This window comes from Rhipicephalus microplus, chromosome 7 (assembly GCF_043290135.1).
Source record: "Rhipicephalus microplus isolate Deutch F79 chromosome 7, USDA_Rmic, whole genome shotgun sequence".
NCBI lineage: Eukaryota > Metazoa > Arthropoda > Arachnida > Ixodida > Ixodidae > Rhipicephalus > Rhipicephalus microplus.
In genome coordinates this window covers 13611351-13632078 of record NC_134706.1, presented here as the reverse complement: position 1 = coordinate 13632078, position 20728 = coordinate 13611351, and the positions used below count along the sequence as shown (strand labels likewise).

The 20728-nt window shown below is 42.2% G+C and overlaps 1 protein-coding gene across 3 annotated transcripts in view; it reads right to left on the bottom strand.

Annotated features, from left to right (window-relative positions):
- Positions 1-5553: 5553 nt before the first annotated feature.
- LOC142761681 (multiple inositol polyphosphate phosphatase 1-like) overlaps positions 5554-20728 on the bottom strand; it is a 41556-nt gene continuing 26381 nt past the window's right edge. For all 3 annotated transcript variants that reach the window (XM_075868705.1, XM_075868707.1, XM_075868706.1), the window contains 8 exons: positions 20500-20704; positions 18734-18868; positions 15711-15821; positions 14634-14768; positions 13819-13901; positions 11494-11599; positions 9816-10020; positions 5554-7600 (listed from right to left, as the gene is read on the bottom strand). In XM_075868705.1, the coding sequence (XP_075724820.1) occupies positions 7240-7600; positions 9816-10020; positions 11494-11599; positions 13819-13901; positions 14634-14768; positions 15711-15821; positions 18734-18868; positions 20500-20704 (1341 nt within the window). In that variant the 3' untranslated portion in view covers positions 5554-7239. The remainder of the gene's footprint in view (positions 7601-9815; positions 10021-11493; positions 11600-13818; positions 13902-14633; positions 14769-15710; positions 15822-18733; positions 18869-20499; positions 20705-20728) is intronic.

Here is a 20728-nt window from a genome sequence, read left to right as displayed (position 1 = left end):
ACAGGTTTGCCAGCATAAGAGTCGGGCCCCATCGGTATCGAGTACTCACACGTTCGTACTCTGCCAGCCAATCTTCAACGTCAACTTCATCTGGATCGCCGGAACCGCTGAACGTGCCAGGATCCCGCGGGGGTTCGAGCACAAAGGTTGTGGTCGCAGAAGGAGATGTAGTTACCGCATCATCTCCGGCCGCAGGAACACCAGGAGCAGATGCAGACGCCGTACTCTCCGTCATCGTTGTGGAATGACCCTTCAAACGTCGGCCGCTGCGAAGTTCCGTTGCGAGGCGGTTACCCAGCACCTCCACCAAATGTGACGGAGCGAGGTCTTGGCTTACAGGACAGCGTCCACCGAGAATCGGCAGCCGAACAAGATGTCTGAGTTGCCTCTCGTGCAAGCGCCTAACGCACAGGCGTCTTCTTCATCTTCGCTAAGTGCCACGCTTGCTCCTGTCGATGATGCACCGTAACAATATGTCCTTGGCATGATTAAGTCCGCACTAGAGATCTATCGAACTTTTAAGCAGGAAATTGCCAAGAAAAGGATCTATGATAATACTCGGGGTAGTTCTTTACTGCTTGAAGCCAGGACGGGTGTATTGCGAACCAAGACATATCGGGCCAAATACGAAGGGGTAGACAGGGGGAAACTGCCGAAGACTTGATAATGTTAAGCGGGTAGAATTAACAAGGAGGAGGTTATCGGATTGGTGGCTAAAGTCAAGGCACGAGTGAAAATTAAACCCTTGACTGCAAAGTATGAGTCCTCAACCTCACTATTTAAAGGGAAAAAATAGAGATATCTAGTTTTTGGTTCACGAAGTATTACGGCTTGGTGGCGTTAGCCACCGCCCGATCTAAAGGGCGCAGCCATATCAATCCGTCCATCCATCCTTGGGAATAACATATGCAGGCCAAGCTGGCGAACGTGTCAGCCACTTAGGCCCCAACCTAGCCCCCGTCAAACTTGATTTCTCCCATTTCCCTTCTTTTTTCTGAATAATAATGTTTATTCCTCCTCCCAATATAACTAGATGGGGTTTGTGGTTTTCACAGCATATCCACGGAGCGAATAATGAGTGGGGCGAAGCGTTTCTCCGTCTGTCCGTGCTTCTGTCTGTACGTGCATGCTTCCGTGTGTCCACCCGTCCGTGCATGCCCACAGCATACCCACTGAGTGAATGATGATGAGTGGGGCGAAGGGTCCGTTCGAAGGGCGGACAGACTGACGCACGAACAGATGATTTGCTCCCCTCATCATCATTCACTAATTTTTTCTTCAGCTGGCTCACCAATATTTCAAGGAATCTTAGCAATGATGAAATTACCCCTCTGTTGACCGAAGCAGAGTAGCCGCAGTGTGCTTTTGGCTTCTGCAGTCCATTATGGTGCATGCAGCAAACAAAAGCATTATCCTTGAGATTGGCTATTGATAACTATATAGAGCAATAACTAACCTTGGCTGTCTGATTCTAAATTCAAGTATGAACAATGTACTTACTGCACATGAGCTACCTACGAAGGCCACCTTTCCTTTGTTGGGTGGAATCGCAGGAATTTTAATAGTATGCTATTAAATACAAGTAAAATTATGAATGTATTATGCTGTTACAGATGTACATATCTATGTGTGCATGCACACTAACGTCGCTCATATTATGCAGGAACATATATTGGAATTTTGTTCAAAGCGTGCGAGAAAAATGGCCCACAGGGCATTCTTATGTCCCTCAATGGGAATTCGTTGTCTTAGTACAGAATGGCTCAATATTTCTGAACAATGTCTCTGATAAGGGGACCGCATAGTGCCAAACCGTTAGGAAACACAACGCTCTCCTTCAAATTGCCATGATCACATGTGCCAAGATCCCAGGTAACGTTCTGAGCACAACCAGGGAGCTAGTGTTTACAAACTGTTAATGTAAATGATAGGCTAATTATAAGACAACAGGGAGGTATTGCTAATTAAAGTAACCTAACTCATCGAGGTCACTACTGACGGCTTGACATTCGAAAAAAATTTGCCCGGACTCATCTAGCTCATCTGTTTCAAAATACAACCCATATTTAAGGGCCAGTAAACAACCTTGGGGTCCGAAATGTCCGATGGAGAAATCATATGGGATAAATAACTGAGCATTTGCACGATATAAACATCCTGGCACAAGAACTCTGTGAATAAGTGCTATAATAGGGAAGTTATAAGACATGAAAGGCCATAGAACACCTCGCAACAAGGGCTGGCAAGTATTCGCCAAACCGGCTATCCGGTTAAACCCGATAAAAGCGAATCCGGCCTTGAAAGCTGGTTATCTGAATTTAAATAAACGGGAATTCTGCTTATCCGGTATGAATGGACATTCATACGGTTATTCGAATATTCGGAAGCGAATATTTAGTTTCGCTAAGAGCTTATTCGAAATTTAAGTGCTATTGGATACGTACCGACACAACACGCACGCTCATTAATTTATTACTGATGTACTCATTAATGGCCCATGGAAGGACTTCCCGTTTCTCAACTGTGCATGCACTTTCACACCATGTGAATATTCATAACTAACAGAATGTTTGTGAACGGGTAATCACTAGCTACCTTTCAAGAAGCGTTATCACTAGTGATTCACGTAATGTCCCCACATTAGGACAAATGAACAATGTCGGAAGGTCAATAACAAAGGTCAAAATAAACATGTCAAAATAAACATGTTGTTGATAGTAGCGCCCTGTCTTCTCAGTCTATTCCTTCCTGTGTTCGTTTTTTCGCCTCGCGCTACATAAGTTTCTTTCAAATGTTTCACCAACAAGCCCACATCGCCACTCTTGGTCAATAAAAGCACATATCGGACTTGTATAAATGGTTGCAATGTTCACTACAAACATGAGAATCCAAGAAAAACAAATATCCTAGAATTACAAAACAAAAATCCAGTTATTTGATTATCCAAATATCACTGTATTGTTAACCGAATAACCAACCGAATATCTGGTCAATCTGGTTATTCAGTTTTAGAAATCAAATAACTGATGAATAGAATAACCAGATAACCGGTTTTGCTACAAAACCGGTTTAATGTTGATGCCCTACTCCCAACACTTGGTCATCACATAAACACAGCAAACATGTGGTGGTAAGCAAGGGTCGTCTGCTGCGTGAAAACCTAAAAAGTGGTGCCCGACCTGACGCATCGCAGCACCACATTGTGGCTCAGTTTCAGTGCATAATACCCATAAAAATACTGCTTTTTCTCCACTACGCGTGAACGTTTTGTCTTGCCACTTCAGATTGTATATTCTTCGCTTCATATTGAAGGCACAACTTTCATTCCAGCATTTTACAGCAGCCAACAAAGACGCCCAAAGGTTGCACAATGTGCCGTTTTTTTTTTTCTTGAGAAAGAATCACCATGGGCTAAACTTGATGGTAGGGTAAAGCATGCCAAAGTATATTCAACTTTTTTCAGCTTATGAGTACTATGCGTATAAAAGGGGCGATGCCACCAAACTTGTAGTTCGCACGTTCTTTGCTGCAAGCCTTTCGTATAGGGACGCTGCTGTCTTGTAGCTACAGTAAACATGACACACGCCCCAATGTTCATGTATTCTTACTAAGGGCCTGTACACGCACTGTCAGCATGGCCGTACCGCACCTGCCGCACGCAAGCGGAGGGCGAAAAAGCGTTGCTGATTCACTTGTTCACCCTTCGCTTGCGCGCGGCAGGTGTCACGCCAAGTGTGGTACGGCCGTGCCGACAGCGCATATACAGGCTCTAAATAACTTAATATCGCCTTATTTACGTGAAAAACTTTCGGTTGGAGTTTCTGGGTGCCGAGTTGGGCAATGACGACGCAGCACTGTAAGTGGCTTGGACACGTGACCGCACAAGGCTGTGACACACGTCCTGTTCAGCATCCTCTGTTCTCGCACACACAAGCCGCACAAACACCAGCAAAACAAATGCACCTACAGTTGCCATGGCTAGGTGCAGCAGCCGAAAGCAATGTAGCAACCGATGCTCTACCGGTACGTATGTTGCAGAGATCACGGAGGTTACCCACATCACTACAGATCTGGTGTGATGTCACTACAACTTTCGTTGCCCTTCTTATAAAGCTACGTTTGTGTTTGACGCGGTAGTGATGGGTCTCGACCGGGAGAATGAGCATTTAGGCACACCTTAGAAATGAATTGAAATATATTCTAAACGCTTGCTGTGTCAGACCCTTCGTGTGGAGTGTCCTTTTATACAGAGGAAACCCACAAAAGTCTTGTTATAGCCTCGAAATTTGATGGGTGAGCATCGAATGGTTCGACTGAGCAGCAATATCAAAATCCCAGACCAAGCTACACAAGCATGGCGAAGTTTCCCACCAAATATCAGTAACATAAACCTGCTCCTGTATGGAAAAATAAACTATGGAGGCTATTCTGTCACATTGAGCCATATTGTTAAATTTCATAATGTAGACATTTTAAGCCAATCAGAGAGGCTGTAGCAGCTCTCCGGGTCAATCAGTGTTCATTTATGGCAAATTTTGACAACATAGTCATATTTGACACATATGTAGAATAGCATCCATCTGAACCACCCAACAAGTACATAACGCCATAAAAAAGAAACATTCGTGCGCATCGCTGTAGGAGGGACACTGATAGCCGACATTGTATCTCGGGTTGTAACTGGGGCTGTGCAAATATTCAAAAATTTCAAATAAAAATGAAACAGCTGTGCTCGAATCGAATAGGGCACATTCGAAATATCGAATCTCTTTCAAGTACTTTTCGAACAATGGAGACCGACGAGAAGACTCTAAAGAAGAAAAAAGAACGTAGTTATAGTGAGGGATGATTTTTGCTGCTTTAATTCATTAATTAAGAACTAAGATGCATGCAGCCTAAGGTTTTATGGAACTATCGAGGCTGTATGGCACACTGGCTGCACGTTCTCTTGTCCAATGTCACCTAAGCAAACACTTAATCCATAATCATCGTAATGTAACTCGGCATGACGTCGATTCATCAAACTTTTCATGTCACTGTTTTAATTAAAAAATCCTCACAAATTGAACACTGATTAACTGGTTTGGTTCAGCCTACAACTACCAAATACATCGAACGCAGTCACTGCTGTATTTGAGCTCATGACAGTGTATATATTTGAGGCCTTTTTTTTGTCCGCTAAATGCAATCTTAAAAGCATGTTCCCGCATACACATCATACGCACGTGCACAGTATTGACTCCTCCGGTAATTTAACTGAATTTTCCAAATAGGGATCTTAAGTGAAATTGTTTCACATCTGCTCGATGGCCAGAACCAACCAGATGTGACAGTGGGTGACAAGAACAGAAAGGCTGTGGTAAAAACAGTGCACCACAACTGTGCTGTAAACTTCGCAGTACTTTTATCATGAAAACTGTTCAATAAGTGCACCTTTTGAACCAGAGCTGTGGGAGCTTATCATCACTGTCACAAAATCACTTCATTTCTGAATCAAATCTATCACAATGCAACTACTGCCGTTCGAACAAGTACGTAGATAAACAACACAAATGGTAACGAAACGCAACTTTATTTACTTCCGTCTGCTAGAAGCATTTATATCCATTGCTCTTATGAGGTACAGAATGAAAGGTAGATGACCTGCTGGTCGAGATTCAACAATAAAAACACCAGACACATTGACAATACTCTGCAAGTTACTCGACACCTCTTAAGGCACAGGTTAAGAATGATTAGCAAACCCTTCAAAAGTTATCATTTAACCCTGATGACGCTTTTGTAGACAGGTTACGATGCTAGAACACATCTTAGTGAAAAGAATTTATTCTGAGATATCGTATGAGATAACTACTTTGCCATCTCTACAGAAGCATATTTTACTAAGAAAGTCCTGTAAAAAACAAAGAAAAACAAAAAAACTGGCAGCTTTATGAAAATTACAATGAAATTGGAATGAGATGTGAGGTGCGTATGTTAGGCCTTTCCATTCTAGTACTTGATGCCACCAGCTCCAGTGCAATTCATATTTTCTATATTTCTATCTGGGAGCGATTCTTGGACATCTAAGCTGCAAGTATATTTAGAGCATTACTATCATCATAATCATCATCATCAGTATTGCCGTTTGCAAAGATAAAAAATGGAACAAATTTATATTTATAATATTTGCAGTGCAACTGCCATGGGCTGCCACATGAGATCATGCACGATATACGAAATCCTCAATACGCGACGCGAGTAGTTTTCTAGCAAGCTAGCTGCCCTGTCTTTGATGTGCTTGTGACTGAAACACACATGTATTAAAAGCAAGAAACAGATCTCAGAGCATAGGTGTAATTGATGCGATGATTGAAAGCAACAGCATTTAGGGTTGAGATAATCTTTCCATATATGGGATCGTACTCTAATACAACTTTTCAGAGATGTGGCTTTTTAACGCCCATCAATTCCCATGCTGGGGAATGATGTACAGGTAGTACTTTCCATCGCTGTACCAGCAAAATTTCACGTTGTGAAAAGTAACACTGTCGGCGAAAGTAATTGTCTCAGCATACGACCCCTTCGCTTGTATGGTAGTCCGACAGATGCCCTGGGTATGTTACCACCTCTCTAGGCCGTTCGTGAGTGGCAGCTGATAAGCAGATTTTTGCCAAATGAGCCCTTGTATCAAACCATCTTCACGAAGCGGTACATTACTCGCAAATGAATTGAGGCAGGTTTAAGCGTAACCAAATGAGGTTCAGCGCTGTTTTTAAAATCGCGTCATAGCCATTCATTCATCATAAGATTGAAATCTAACCGCTGTGTTTAGGAATGTTCTTGGACAAAATCTTGTTTACATTGACAAAGCAAATGCACATGAAATGGTAAAAATGCCCTGAATGTGTTGCTAATGAGACAGAGGAACATCAACAAGTCAGAGCCAACTTTTTAACAATGGGACTTGTATTTCCCAAACAATATTTTGGTATTTCGATGAAATCAAGTCGCCCTCGTGACTCAAGAGATGGCCTTCATGTTACCGCAGTTTTTCACTACTTCGCTCAAACTTCAACGTGATTTTCAATAACACTTCATATGATACAGTATATATTAGGATAACATGCATAATGTAAAAAAAGAACAATAACGCCCCATCTTGCTAATGGCAACCACCGGCGAGTGTTAAGGTTGTGTTCTATCGAGGCATTACGCATTCAAGGTCTTTGGTATATTTTTGCGGTTGGCACGCAGAGGTCACACTGAGCATATCTCGGTCAAGTTGCATGAAGTGGCATGCTTTTTGAACAGGTCCACAAAGGTCGTGAGGGGGCAGTGCACATTGGGGCAGCCGGGAACTGTCACCGGTTGCTCATTGAGAAAGGTCACGACCTTCTGCTGGTCCGCAGCGCACCTGTAGAGGACGAACGCTACGTTGCCGTTGAATGGGCAGAGGAGGCTCGACCGCCAAGCCCGGTTCGCCTGTGTGCACAGTCCATCAGCCTTGAGCGGATCTGCATCGCGATTAAGGCCGAGACGTGCAATCACTTTCTTGAAGCCACCCGCATGCGAGAAGTAGAGGATCTTGTTCGGGTTGCTTGGATCTTTGGCCATAGCTCTGCAGAACAAATAAAAGTGAGGTGGCGTAAGAACAATGTGAGACTACAAACGATCGTCACGAAAATTCTAATTTTAATTGACGAATAACTTGGAATGCATGCCTCCTCTAAAACGAGCCAAGCGTATTCACACATCAGATGCAATACTATGCAAGCTAGCAAGACTTCTTGCCACAGATGTGCTCAAATCAAGAAATAGTTAATGATATTGCCACCTGTAACAGATTTTTTTCGTTCTTAGGCCCAGTAATAAACGAGGATACTTTGTGTCTCGTAAATAAATGAACCCCGTTACCCTGAAGACTTTCAACAGACTATTCTGGATCACCTAGATTTTTTAATTTTCGTATTGTGGCTTCCGTGACTAGTTCTGGTAACAAACAGCCAGAGCAAACTGTGAAAAACGCGTTCAGAACGTAATACATGCAAGATGCATAGAATTACACATTTCTCTGACTGAACTTTTTCCCTAGCTTCAAGAGCATTGGACCTGATGTATGAAATTTAGCATAGATGAGGAAAAACTGGCTCAGAGAGCCTTGAACTGTAAAAACTATCTAGCAGTTATTCCATACAAATTTTGTTTCCCCAAATTCGAAGTGAATAGTGATTTTGGTCAAGTAATTTTGCATTGAACTTGAATAGTATATATCATATATAAAGAAAAATGGGTGTATTTTTCATGACCTAACTCACCTGCAAAATATATATATATATATGTTTAAATTGAAATATGGCCTCTATGCATATGCGTTTTTTTTTTTTTCGTTCAAAGGAAGCCAAAGCACCTCTGAGTGGCAGCAGGATGTGACTTTGGTAGGATGCGAGTGATAACTTGTGAAATCATAACAAGCTTTTAGGCCTAATAAAATGATGAATTGATTTGAGGATAATATGCTCATTTAAAGGGGCCCTGCAACACTTATTTGCTTCATGAATTCACCACTGCAAAAATTTCAAGAATCCGTCCAGTTTGAGTGGAGTTGCAAAAATCTGTCGCACGCTGCATTTGCATTTTCTCGTCTCGTCCAGATGAAAGCGCCGGAAGCTAAGCAGGGAATTGTGGCAGGGGGAAAGGAAGTACGTCACGCGCCTCGTGACTTTGAGCACTTGTTCTCTCTCTCTCTTTTTTTTCCAAATACGCGGCTTTTCAGTGAGATCACGCTCGCATGCGTGAGTAAGTGGCGGCCTTCCACGGCGGCCCCAGTAACGACCGAGCGCGCCATACTCAAATTGGCCAATGGCTGATACAATGGCTGTGACGAGTGATTGTTGAACCTGTGGCCTCATTTACCGAGAGAAGAGAGCAATTTTTTTAGCTGACTAAGAGAATTTATTGTGAATTGCAGGTAGCGTGCTGTGCTATAACATTTGGCTCGCATGTTCTTGGTACCCTCGACTACCGATCGGCCCGCGTTTTGTGATTGTGCTCATAGAATGTTGCAGGGCCCCTTCAAATGTAAAGAATAGACTGAGAGGACAGAGCGCTATCTCGCCTCGCGCTACATATTTTGCCTCGCGCTACATAAATTTCTTTAAATGTTTCACCAACAAGCCCACATCGCCACTCTTGTAAAGAAAAGCTTCGCGGCAAGGCGAATTTTTTTAAGCAGGTGCTTTCACGGCTTAGCATCTCTGCACTGCAGTGAAACCACCTTTACTAAAAGTTGCATGCGGATTGATATACACTTACTCGTTCATTGCAAATACATCAAAATTTTGTATAATTTAAACCTGAATCAAAGCAAATTATAATACTCTACTATTTGTTCGAATATTCAAAGCATTCGAATATTCGCACAAGCCCATTTGCAATGTGTTATGTATGCCTTGCTAAAGCTGTGGCTGGAGATGGTCAAAAATGATGGCCGAGCTCTTCGTGATGGGTGAGAAGCTTTAAGCTATTCACTTATTACACAGTGCACATTGTGTATGATGCCTGGTTGTTATTTTACTTTTTAACAGGCTATATTACGTCTATTAATGTGATTCCTTGCCCTGTATATGGTCTTTTTACGAAGTTTCAAACACTGGATTGGCTCTAGAGTAGAATACATGATTGCACCGCAGAGGGCCCGTATTTAAATCTCGCTCGACCGTAGATGTTCCTTTCTTACTGAGGGCGACAGTGGTTATGGAACAACTATGCAACCAAAGACGATTGTTGTTGCGATCTTATAACACCTTTCGCTGAAAAGAAAAAAGAAAACTCACTCCAGTCGCTTCACGAGCTCCTCAATGACGGGGCATGCCTGGGCATAGTTGCGCTCGAGGCCGTACCCATCCTCGTAGTAGTCGTCCAGGTCGTCCTTGAACTCAACGGCCTTGAGGTCGTCCTCAGTGAAGACGGAGCACCACGGGGATTCGTCGAAGATGGCATACTCAAACATGCACCCACGCAGCAGCATCTTGAGGTCTCCTGCACAGCGACATTATTTTTAGTGGTAAAAAAAGCAATAGACTAATCCTGCGTGAAGGGCGACTGTGTTGTAGAAGTTGATGGTCAGTTAGAACAGCCCAATGCTGAACAACAAGCTTCAACACTTGTATAAAAATGACTCGGATAAACTTTTACGATACTACCAGAAGTTTTAAAAGACACTAAAGAGAAAAAATGACCTTGTTTGGATTGACAAACTGCACTCTGAGAATTTTAATGCCACAAGTTTCACCATCATAGTTAAATAATAGCGGAAAAAATCAAGGTTGAAATTAATTTTTAAAATTCGTACTAAAATCCCTGCACGTGACGTCAAGAATTTCAAGATGTATTTTTCGCATTTTTGCGGCATGGCTTGACGAAATTTTCGGAAACTTCATATGCTAGATCTATGGCACCAACAGATGGCAATGTAGTATTTTATTTTTATCCGTTACAAGCTATAAAGGGCTCAGTAGACGCCTTCGAAATCTATGACGTCGCAATGAATGGTGCCCGCATTTTCTTTTTGCACGTTCTCTTGCTTACCAAACATAGTCCCTCGGTAAGAGTGGTGTTTTGGGGATTGTCAAATTTTACTTCGCTGATAGGCATAAAATAATGTTTCTCTTTAATGTTCCTAAGCTATAACAGGGTAAAAACAAAAGACACATAGGAAAGAAGGAAACAAGTGTTTTTTAAGATATCTTTAAGCTCTCTAACACCTTTTTACTCCCCCAACACATTGTAATGCTATGTTTTAATAACACAACAAAAGTTTAAACAAATAGGGTGAAACAGAACTGATCAACCAAATATACTTAAAGGGGGAGCTATTTTTAGAAGAGAGTAAACAATACATGCTTTTAACCTGTATCAGGAGTTCTGGTAATGCGGTGTATGTAATAACATGCACACACAAAAAAGATAAAGCCTAAACTTATAAGGTAAGTGACAAGAAGCTTTCCTTGAGTTAATGAAATAGACATACTGATAGCATCAGTGCAGCCTTGTCACGTGAAAGTTTTAGCTATCTTGTGTCAAAGGGGTGAAATTATTTCTATTTAGCTATAATACTGGCAAAGTCCTTTAATTAAAAAATCACACATGATGTTTTAATTACATCTGAAGTATTCTATATGTGTTATATGCACATACACTTGTTAAGTACACTGAAACCTCATTGTCATGAAGTTGCATCATACACAAAAATAAGTTCATTATAGAGGTATATTCCTAACGCTATCTATTGCAAGACAGTTTTCTCTACTTTGTAATAAATTATATTTCGTTATATCTGGATTCGTTACATTGAGTTTTGAGTGTACTAGTAGTGGCAAAGAATTTCAGACTTAGTTCTTTATATTCAATAATTTGTCATATCCAGGTTTCTTTCCTTGAGGTTTCATTATTAACATGATTTCTCGGGAATGACTAAGATGCAGCAATAGAGTAATGTAGAGTATGGCGCACCTTTGGTAATGTTGAGGCCCAGTCGCCAGGTGAGCCGGTCCATCAGTCTTGACATGTACGGCCCCTTTTCGAAGGCTGCGACGGCGGCTGGGGTGTCTTCTTTCTCCTGAGGGCGAATGGCGAGATAAAGGGGGTGATTGTAAAACAAAAGAAAGTGCCTCTACATTTAACTACACGTATAGCCACATTGCAGTACACCCAAAGCTCATTAAAACCAAGTTGCATCTCCCACAAAAATAAGCTCATTGTATCCAAAACTTCGTTATAAATGTTCCAAGACTGTTTTTCATTTACTTTGTTATAACCGATATTTCCTCATATCCGGGTTTGTTATATCGAGGTTTGAGTGTACTTTTGCTCCACCCAGTTGACTCCTTTATTATATGGCAAAGCATTCGCATCCTAACCTAAGAAAAAAATGCGTGTCTGCTCCGCCCACAACCAATCCTGTCCCTCCCTCGGAATTTGCATGTGCTTTATCCAATAGCACCTAATAATTCTAGTGACATCAATGTTTCTTAAAACACTTCAAAAAGTTTACTTCCCAATAGAGATACATGCTTGGGTCTCTAGATTTCGATAGAAAATTTTATAATGTCCTGGTAAATCACGTCAGACATTGTGCCATCGCTGTTCAGCCAAGTATGATGCTTTAGGTCATGGTTTCTCAAAGTGGGTCTCGCGGAATCTAGGTGTTCCACAGGTTCCTCTTCAGAGTTCCTCTAGCCACTGAGCAATTTTTCGTGGTTCTGCACTTGCCAGGTCACTTAGATGGCGAAAGCAAAGTACGATCGATCAGCAAAGTACGATGCCCAAATGCTAGTAAGCACACCTCGGTTCTTCATAGATGCGCACGAGCTGTTGTGTTGAAAACGGGCCGTGTGGTTATATTATTGCAGTTGAATCTGAGATTCCTTATGTTACCCCATGTGCGTATCCCCTGTTCAAATACAGGAGCCAAAGATAAGGCAGAGGAGATGCTGCAGCCATGTGCAACAAGATATGCTTGTGAGCAGGCATTCTCGATATTGGCCTATCTGGAATATAAGTAACTATCTGAATCGAGCAGCTGACATGCCACTGACATTGTGTGTGAATGCGCCCTACAACGATTTGTTGGTGCAGGAAAAAGTTAAATTGCACGTCAACGAATAAACTTTTTACATATCCTTGCTTTTATATTTATTGCACGTGCATGAAGCAAGAAACGAAGAATGCTTAGATGAAAGTGGGGAGGAGGGGAAGATTTCTTGGCACTCAATGGAGCTTAGCAGGGTTCCCTAGGACCATAGGTTGGCGAACTCACTTATCAATCGACTCACGCAGACTCACATCAAGCCGTGAGTCTGAGTCCAAGTGAGTTCAAAGCGCAAGATCTATTCCTTGATTGAGTCTGAGTCAGTTTAATTTTTCTGCTGACCTATGACCGGGACCAACATGCCTGAGAACCCCTGCTTTAGATAGGTACTAGTGATGAACCTTTAACATTTAATATGCATAGTTACATTAGTTGAGGAGAGGTACTTAAGGTTTGAGCAAGCACTAGTTAGCACAACAGTCTTTCGCTCGTGTAGGACAAGTGCACCGCAGTTCTGTGGGTGGAGCTTACATTTCTTCTTAGGTTGAAACCAAGCATAATTGTGATCAAAAAGCATGGCAAAAGTGCATGAGAGTTGTCCGTCCGCGACAGCAGGTCCCCAAAGGCAAAAATAAAGGCAAGTAAAAAAAGAGCAACAAATAGAAATATAAACCATAAAACTGAAAGAACAAGCATTCCACATTTGGCTTGAAACGAAAACTGTCTTTGGTTGTGGCTTCACAGTGGTACCCTTTACGTCTGCACCAAGATGCGCCTCAGGTCAAACCAGTTGTAGAAACTGGCGATTAGCGGGGGCCCATTTCAAGCACATTTCAAGTGCAGCTATCAACTGGTGTGGCTCGAAACATTCCAGAGAGAACAATGACTGTGCTGGGACTGAAACTTATTAACTATTAAAGCACGCATATCATGGCACTGAATCTAAACACGGTAAATTGATAAAATAATCTCTTAAGTGCCTTTACGAATCAGGAGTTTAACTTCGCCAACATGTGTTTCTATTGTGTGGTGGTCTACACATGAAAATTTAGGTGTATTGTTGCTTGACGTTTTGAATTACATTTGAAATTAGATTTTAAGTGCCTTAATGAACTTGTCTCTACTCTAGTGAACTCTTCTATGTCACTGTAACATCGATTGATACTGCAGAAGTGCCAATAACGTAATTACTATAAAATTTTTAGGACTTACGCACAACACGGACTTAAAGAATATCGCACGCTCACCTTGATGAGTTTGTCGCACTCCTTGTGGAACTGCAGAAGGTCATCTTGTGGACTGAGAAAGTTTTTCTCAACCTCGAGGTACTCTGCGAGCAAGGCGACGCAAATAAGCATCTGAAGGGCAGAGCACACAATAAATAACGGATACCTGATTCACAGCTGTGACTCAACTGCCTGAATGTGCGGCAAATTAACTTTGTTGGAATTTGTTGTGGTGAAATTGTAACGAATAAAAACCCCTTTTCTTTTTTTATAGGGATCCTTTTGGGAAAAGTTGTCACTATTCTTCACAAAGGTAAGGCAGCATTTCACAATCGGCAAGTCCCACAATGTCGCTCATACAAACCATCTCTGTCGCCAAAGAACACTCAGACAAGCTGCAAATTTAACTCCTCCAAATAAATATGTATCGAAACGAGCAGGACCTCATTAACACTGCAGATCACCTTTGCACAGGTTTTCCTTCTCATTACCAATTCGCCCTCGATATCTTCACCGCCATTTACGACCGTAAAATAAGTCTGCTTGTTGCTATACTGCAAAACACCAGGTGTTATTTTCTCTATCTCTCTTGCCTATCGTCTCCGTTGCTCTCTCTTGAACATGCCAAACTTTTACTTCCATGAAAAAATAACACTTGTGAGATATTGTTTAGCAAGTAATGTGCCTTCGTGTTCCATCTTTATCCTACTGTTATATTCCAGAGTTTTTTTTCTTATTTCTTTCACGCTACATCATGTATTTCTAATTAGTTCAACACTTGAAATGATTGGTTTGACACTTGCAATGAAACGAATAGACAAGAACAAAATGTTTACCTTGTGCGGAAAGGAGGGACTTGAGGAACGCCTCGGCGGTTTCCCGCGTGCGAACCCGGCTCGTAAAGCCCACCACATAGTCACGCGCCTTGAAGTTGCTGAAGAGTTTCGGGAACCGAGTCACGAAGCGCTTTGCTGCAAATAAAGGCACACGAAGTGCTCGCTGTGACCCGTTGACAGATGGCAATATGCCCGATATGTTAGAAATCAGAGAACCAGTTTTGTTACGAAAGTTCATGAAAACTGGCACGAGCGCTAAATAGCTTTACGATGCTTCCGTGAAATAGGATGACAGAGATACGATCTTGAGAACATTATATCAAAAAAACTTTTTCCCCTCTAAACATCCTAAAAGAGTTGAAGAGCTTACGAATTACGAAATGCTGTAGAAGGTTGGCCAACTTTTGATTGCATAGTTGAACAACCTAACTAATGATGGCTGCAACATTCCTGAAACACTCTTCCAAAACACAGAAACTTTCACTTTTTGTTTATCACTTTTACATTAAACACAATTTAGGAGGGCTCTCTTGCAACCTCTTGTGATAATATTGTACCATAGTACCTCATTGGTTAAGGAAGATTAAATGCCTAACAAACGTATTTGCAAACAAATACATAAACTGCAATTATATAAAATTAGACTACTCAAAATATGTTTTTTATTTAGATTACAAAAGGCCAACTTCTTGCATCAGAAATTAGTTAAAAAGTACCATCATTTTGAATGGAATGGTAAATGTTGCAGCAATTCTACAAAACTGCACTACAAACTACTGGAGACTTAAACAGTGGTGAAGCAGTCCAATCCATAGCCATCTGGGAGGCCACTGCTGCCATCTTATCGAATATATTTGAGCAAGGGCCCAACATCCTGTTTGGTGGGACTACAAACATGCGACTGATATGAGAGTGCCGTCTCGAAATCCTTGAAGGGCACGTATTGTTAGACCAAGGTCTGAACGTTATGCTAATAGGTCGGAAATTCTTGCGAACTTCACACTAATAACGGCTCTCAGTGAAGTTGCAACAGTAGTTGTACTACATTCACACTGTCAAGTTAAAGGCACCGCATACCTTGGTCGGCTGAGACTTTCCTGCCCGATTCAGTGACGTGGTTGTCATCACTGGGCTTGAATTTCAGCGTCCAATTGGAGAGCGCCTGCACGTCTTCCTTGCACAGGTGAACTGGACAATAAGGAAATGCCAGCGATCAAGCATTATTATTTCTTCGTTATTCAAAATTACTTTATCTGGCCGACAATGAAGTCAAGAGAATCAAAACACGCATGTTGTTGAAGACTAGGAAAGAACAGTTAAACCCATAGAATACACCATACAACTGGGCATGCCATGTTATTATTTCAAAATCAGAAGTTCTCGTCGGCAACACAATTTTTGCTGATTACCCACCTATCATGACACGAGTTTCTACTTCAATCACGAGTGTGTGCTACGACCAATTACATTGAAACAAGCCTTAAAGTTAAATAAAGTGAAACAATAAATTAGTTCAGATTGATAAATGTAACTCCGAGAACTATTAAATGATTGTCAATAATCTCACCATCATACCTTTAATATGAGAAGAGAAAATCAAGGCCAAGCACTGATTTTTAAACTTTGTTTAAATGTTCACAGGCGACATCATGAAATTCAAAGAGCATCAGTGCATTCTCAGCTTCTGGCGACATTGGCCAAACGAAATTTCCTGAAACTCTGTACATTACATCCATGACCCTGTCAGAGGACAACGACCCTGTCAGAGGACTAGGAAAAACGTGAATTCTAGCCGACACCGGGAAAGACATCAATGCAATTTGTGTGGGAATTTCACAATTGTTTTGCCGTGTGCATTTTTCGGGGCACATACTATTCTGGCTTAACAAATACCTACTATTTTTTGATACGCACGGTGGTAATGGTTTGTGAAAGAGCAGTTTACTATTACCACGAAAATATGTTTTCTCTTTTATGTCCGTTTAAAGGGAAACTGAAACGACATATTGAGCGCTAAGAAACAGGGACAGGAGAGAAAATAAAAAATCGTTGAAGTTAGCGCATTGTGGTGTCCACTCTCTCCTGTCCCTGTTTCTTAGCGCTCAATATGTCGTTTCAGTTTCAGTCAAGCTCCCTTTACCAACACGCCCAAAAAATGGCACTGCTAAACTGAAACGGTTTTGACGATTTTGTGCACACACATTGGGCAGGTAGACCAAGCCCTAAGAGTCATTTACTAACAAATTTGAGCTCTGTGCATACACTTCGTAATTTATTACAATGCTTTAAATTTGCACATCGCTGCAACTCGACCAAACGCCTTTTCAACCGCCCATTGACGGAGCAACATGCTCTGCCCACTAGACGTCACCGTGGCTGCTGATCTGATTGGCTGTAGAATGCGCGGCACAGGCCCCATGAAGGCGGAGCTTAGCCCCAAGCGCTCGAAGACAGTTAAAATAGTTGAGGGTGAAAGGCGGAACAGAAGAGGAGGGTTACTATCATTAGCTCTATTAATAAGGGGTATTTCGATGAAATTATGATATCAACAATTTGCTCCAGTAGTAATCTAATCAGAAATGTACTGAGGAAAAACCGCTTCAGGAACCCTTCAAGTATACTTCTCACAACACGATTTTTTCACTAGGACGCACACTACTGCTGTCAAAACTGGTAAACTGCATTGAAGCTGCGTCACACTAGGCAGGAGCAATTCACCAGCAGTTAGACCCCAAAAAAGGGTACGTAAATATTACCCAGCTAGATCTTTAAGATAATTCTTAATAAGGAAAGGATCAGTCTTTCAGGGACCAAATGTTGTTTGCTATTGTGTGTAGGCTGCCAAATAAAACAAAAAAAAATGGGCTCTTTGTCATGACCTCTGCTACTGGCCTGAAGCCAAACAATCTAAAACTGCGTCACATCTCAGTCTCCGACCAGATTACATTTGTCCAAATATTACCTAATAAATTATTCAAATTACAAGAGAGAGACTGACAAAAGTTGAGTGGAAGTGAGAAAACCTTAACAGCAACAGACAAATCTTGTTATAGTGAAACTGAGACTAATGATTTTTTCGGATTAACGAATTTTTCAAAAATTCCCCTTCAAATGTCTATTGGTTTAATGTAAAATATTTCACTATTAAAAATTTCAGAATACCGAATGTTTCATAGTAACGTATCGAATTTTATCCTCTTATATCTTCACAACACTTCAAAATAATGAATTGCAATTAAAAAGTCACTTGACGTTGTAAAAATAATGCCCAGCTCTGTACCTGCCACTATCATCATCAGAACACCCGCTCAATTTTCTACCTCTCCACCAAATTTAAACGTGCGATAGCTCCACCGCCGTCATTATTGCCTGGTACTTGTTTGTCATGTCAGGCTTTGCCCCTGTTGCTTTGTTTTTGTCGCCTGCACACTTTTTACAAGGCTGTTTTCTAGCCTTTTGGTTGGAGGTTGAACGTTCAAGATGAGCTCCAGAAACAGCGCGAAAGGAATGCTACAACAGTGAGAAATTTGATGCGAGTGACCTATGGGATGAAGTCGCTCATGATTATCCAAGCATGCTTCGACATTGCTCGATCACTATGCACAGTGCGACGACGAAGCAGGCACCTCAGCTTAGCTGACGACAGATAAGATCCATACCATTTGTCGTTAAAAGGAAATGGCTATAACAGCGAACACAACATTGAAACAGCACGCGCGAACCAACATGAAGAATGGGTACATAACGCTGATGCTTTGCAGTGCGTAAGAAGGATGCACACACCTAAAGAGTTTGTCTTTCAGCAGTGCAGCTGCCCCACATCAGGATAAATCGTGCTCTAACTCAGATAAACGTGCACTGATTCCTTAATATTTCGTGTTTGTTTTTTCACGCTTATTTGAGCATAACGCAGTCTTGAATGAACATACAGCACAGGTAGGCATCTCAAGCGTTTGCGCTTACAATTTTTGTGCAAATTTTTAATATTATCGTTACAATGCCTTTTCAAAAAAATGAATAATTTTTAGTGGTCCCTTGAGATTCGTTGTATCGAGATTTCAGTGTATTACAGTAACACATGGCTGTCGAGTCAAGCTCACCCTTGCTGGCACTAGCCGAATCCAAGATGGCGCGCTGCAGCCGAGGCATTGCTTCCACCATCTTGACAATGTCGTCTCGGTCGGGGTAGCGTGTGGTGTGGCGGTTGTAAAGGAACAGCCCCTCCACATTGCACCCTGTTTGCGAAAAGGAGGTTAGAAAACATGTAGCACGCGTGACAAAGAAATGACGTGACAAATCCTCAATAGGGCTAGCTTTGTTAGAGTACTAAGACAAACAACATAAACGACTTACTTCAAGAGCGTAAGGGAATGAAGGTGCCTGTCACAGTTTTCCCTTGCCCCCCCCCCCCCTATTGTTCTTTATGCTATAAACCTCTAGCATAAGCAAAAGGGAATAAAAACTAAATGCCAGGCCTGCACACAACATGCAACACGGTCAAAGTGAAAGCCAGAGGAATGGCCTTTAGAGAACCCCCGTAATTTCATAACTTTGCCATTATTAATCATTCTGCAAAGCGAGAAATCCACTCTTTCTATGTGGGGCATTATGTGCACCCTGTTGATGCTATGGCTGATGACAAAGAATGATGTCTGAGCCCTTTGCAACACGCCGCAACCTTTCTAGGGAAGCCAGTGATAGGACAGTTTGATGCTAGCTAAATTCGAACGGTGATGCGAGAATTCTAAAAAAGAATGCAAATAGCACTTTATGGCAAAAAACAAGAAGCTGAGGCCACAAGACTCCTTGAGATGCCGAGCTAACGCAGTGATGTTGTCCTCGGTATGCCGCGTTATCTGCAACAACGGCACTGATGAAGCGTGGCCCTTTCGATTAGCGCTGATATATCACGAGTTAGTCACGGGGACCACTGTTAATGATACGAGAGATGCCTGTCAACAGCCCCACCGCGGTGGTCTAGTGGCTAAGGTACTCGGCTGCTGACCCGCAGGTCGCAGGATCGAATCCCGGCTGCGGCGGCTGCATTTCCGATGGAGGCGGAAATGTTGTAGGCCCGTGTGCTCAGATTTGGGCGCACGTTAAAGAACCCCAGGTGGTCGAAATTTCCGGAGCCCTCCACTACGGCGTCTCTCATAATCATATGGTGGTTTTGGGACGTTAAACCCCACAAATCAGATGCCTGTCAACATTGCACTCGGCCGTTTGTGGTTGCGGTTATTCTTGATACCGTAATTCAGAGCTGTTGAAAATGGGATCAGTGAATGGTGACAACCTTTTGTTGGAGTGCAGCACAGCTCTGCCAAAGGAATCGAATATGACACGAGTTTCGATGCCCCCCCCCCCCCTTTCGGCGCGCTCGCATGGGCGTATTTTTTGCGTATTCCAAATCTGCTGAAACATTGGTGAAAGAAATTACGACATTGTTGAAGGTAATGTCAGTTCTTGCTAACCAAAACGTTCAATCAAGTTCTAAAGCTTCTTCAGCATCCCTTTAAACCATCCACTCATCATGCGATTTGCATTGTGTGATGCCTGCTCTTATGTTGCCCTTATTCCACGCTATTAATATGTTAACACAATTCCATGCTCGACAGGGTCTTTTTGTGGAGATTTAGTAATAGATGTGGCTTTAAGGTAGAATGCTCGCCTGCCATGCAGAGTGCGCCGATTGAAATCAAGCTTGAACTAGTTGTATTTTTTGTCATCATGCGTGGCGGCTGCTGCAGAAGCTAGCAGACAACCAAGACACCAGAATCGGCTTTTGTGATCTCATAACAGCTCTCCTGGTGAAACATCACAAGACATTGACAATTTGGTTACAGTAATTCATCACATAATATCCCACCTGATACAATGTATTCGCCCTGTTTGTCCAGCTGGTACATCTTGACCAGCACCCGGTAGTCGGTCTTGGTGCCGTACAGGCGGTAGGCGTTCTGCTCCTTCCCATGGTAACAGGTCTCCTCACGGTTGTCGGGGTAGCAAACTGATGCGTTTTTGTGCAGCACCAGGTACAGGATGACAGCGACGAGCACTATAACTGTCACGACCTGAAAGAAGTCAAATAAGAAAGG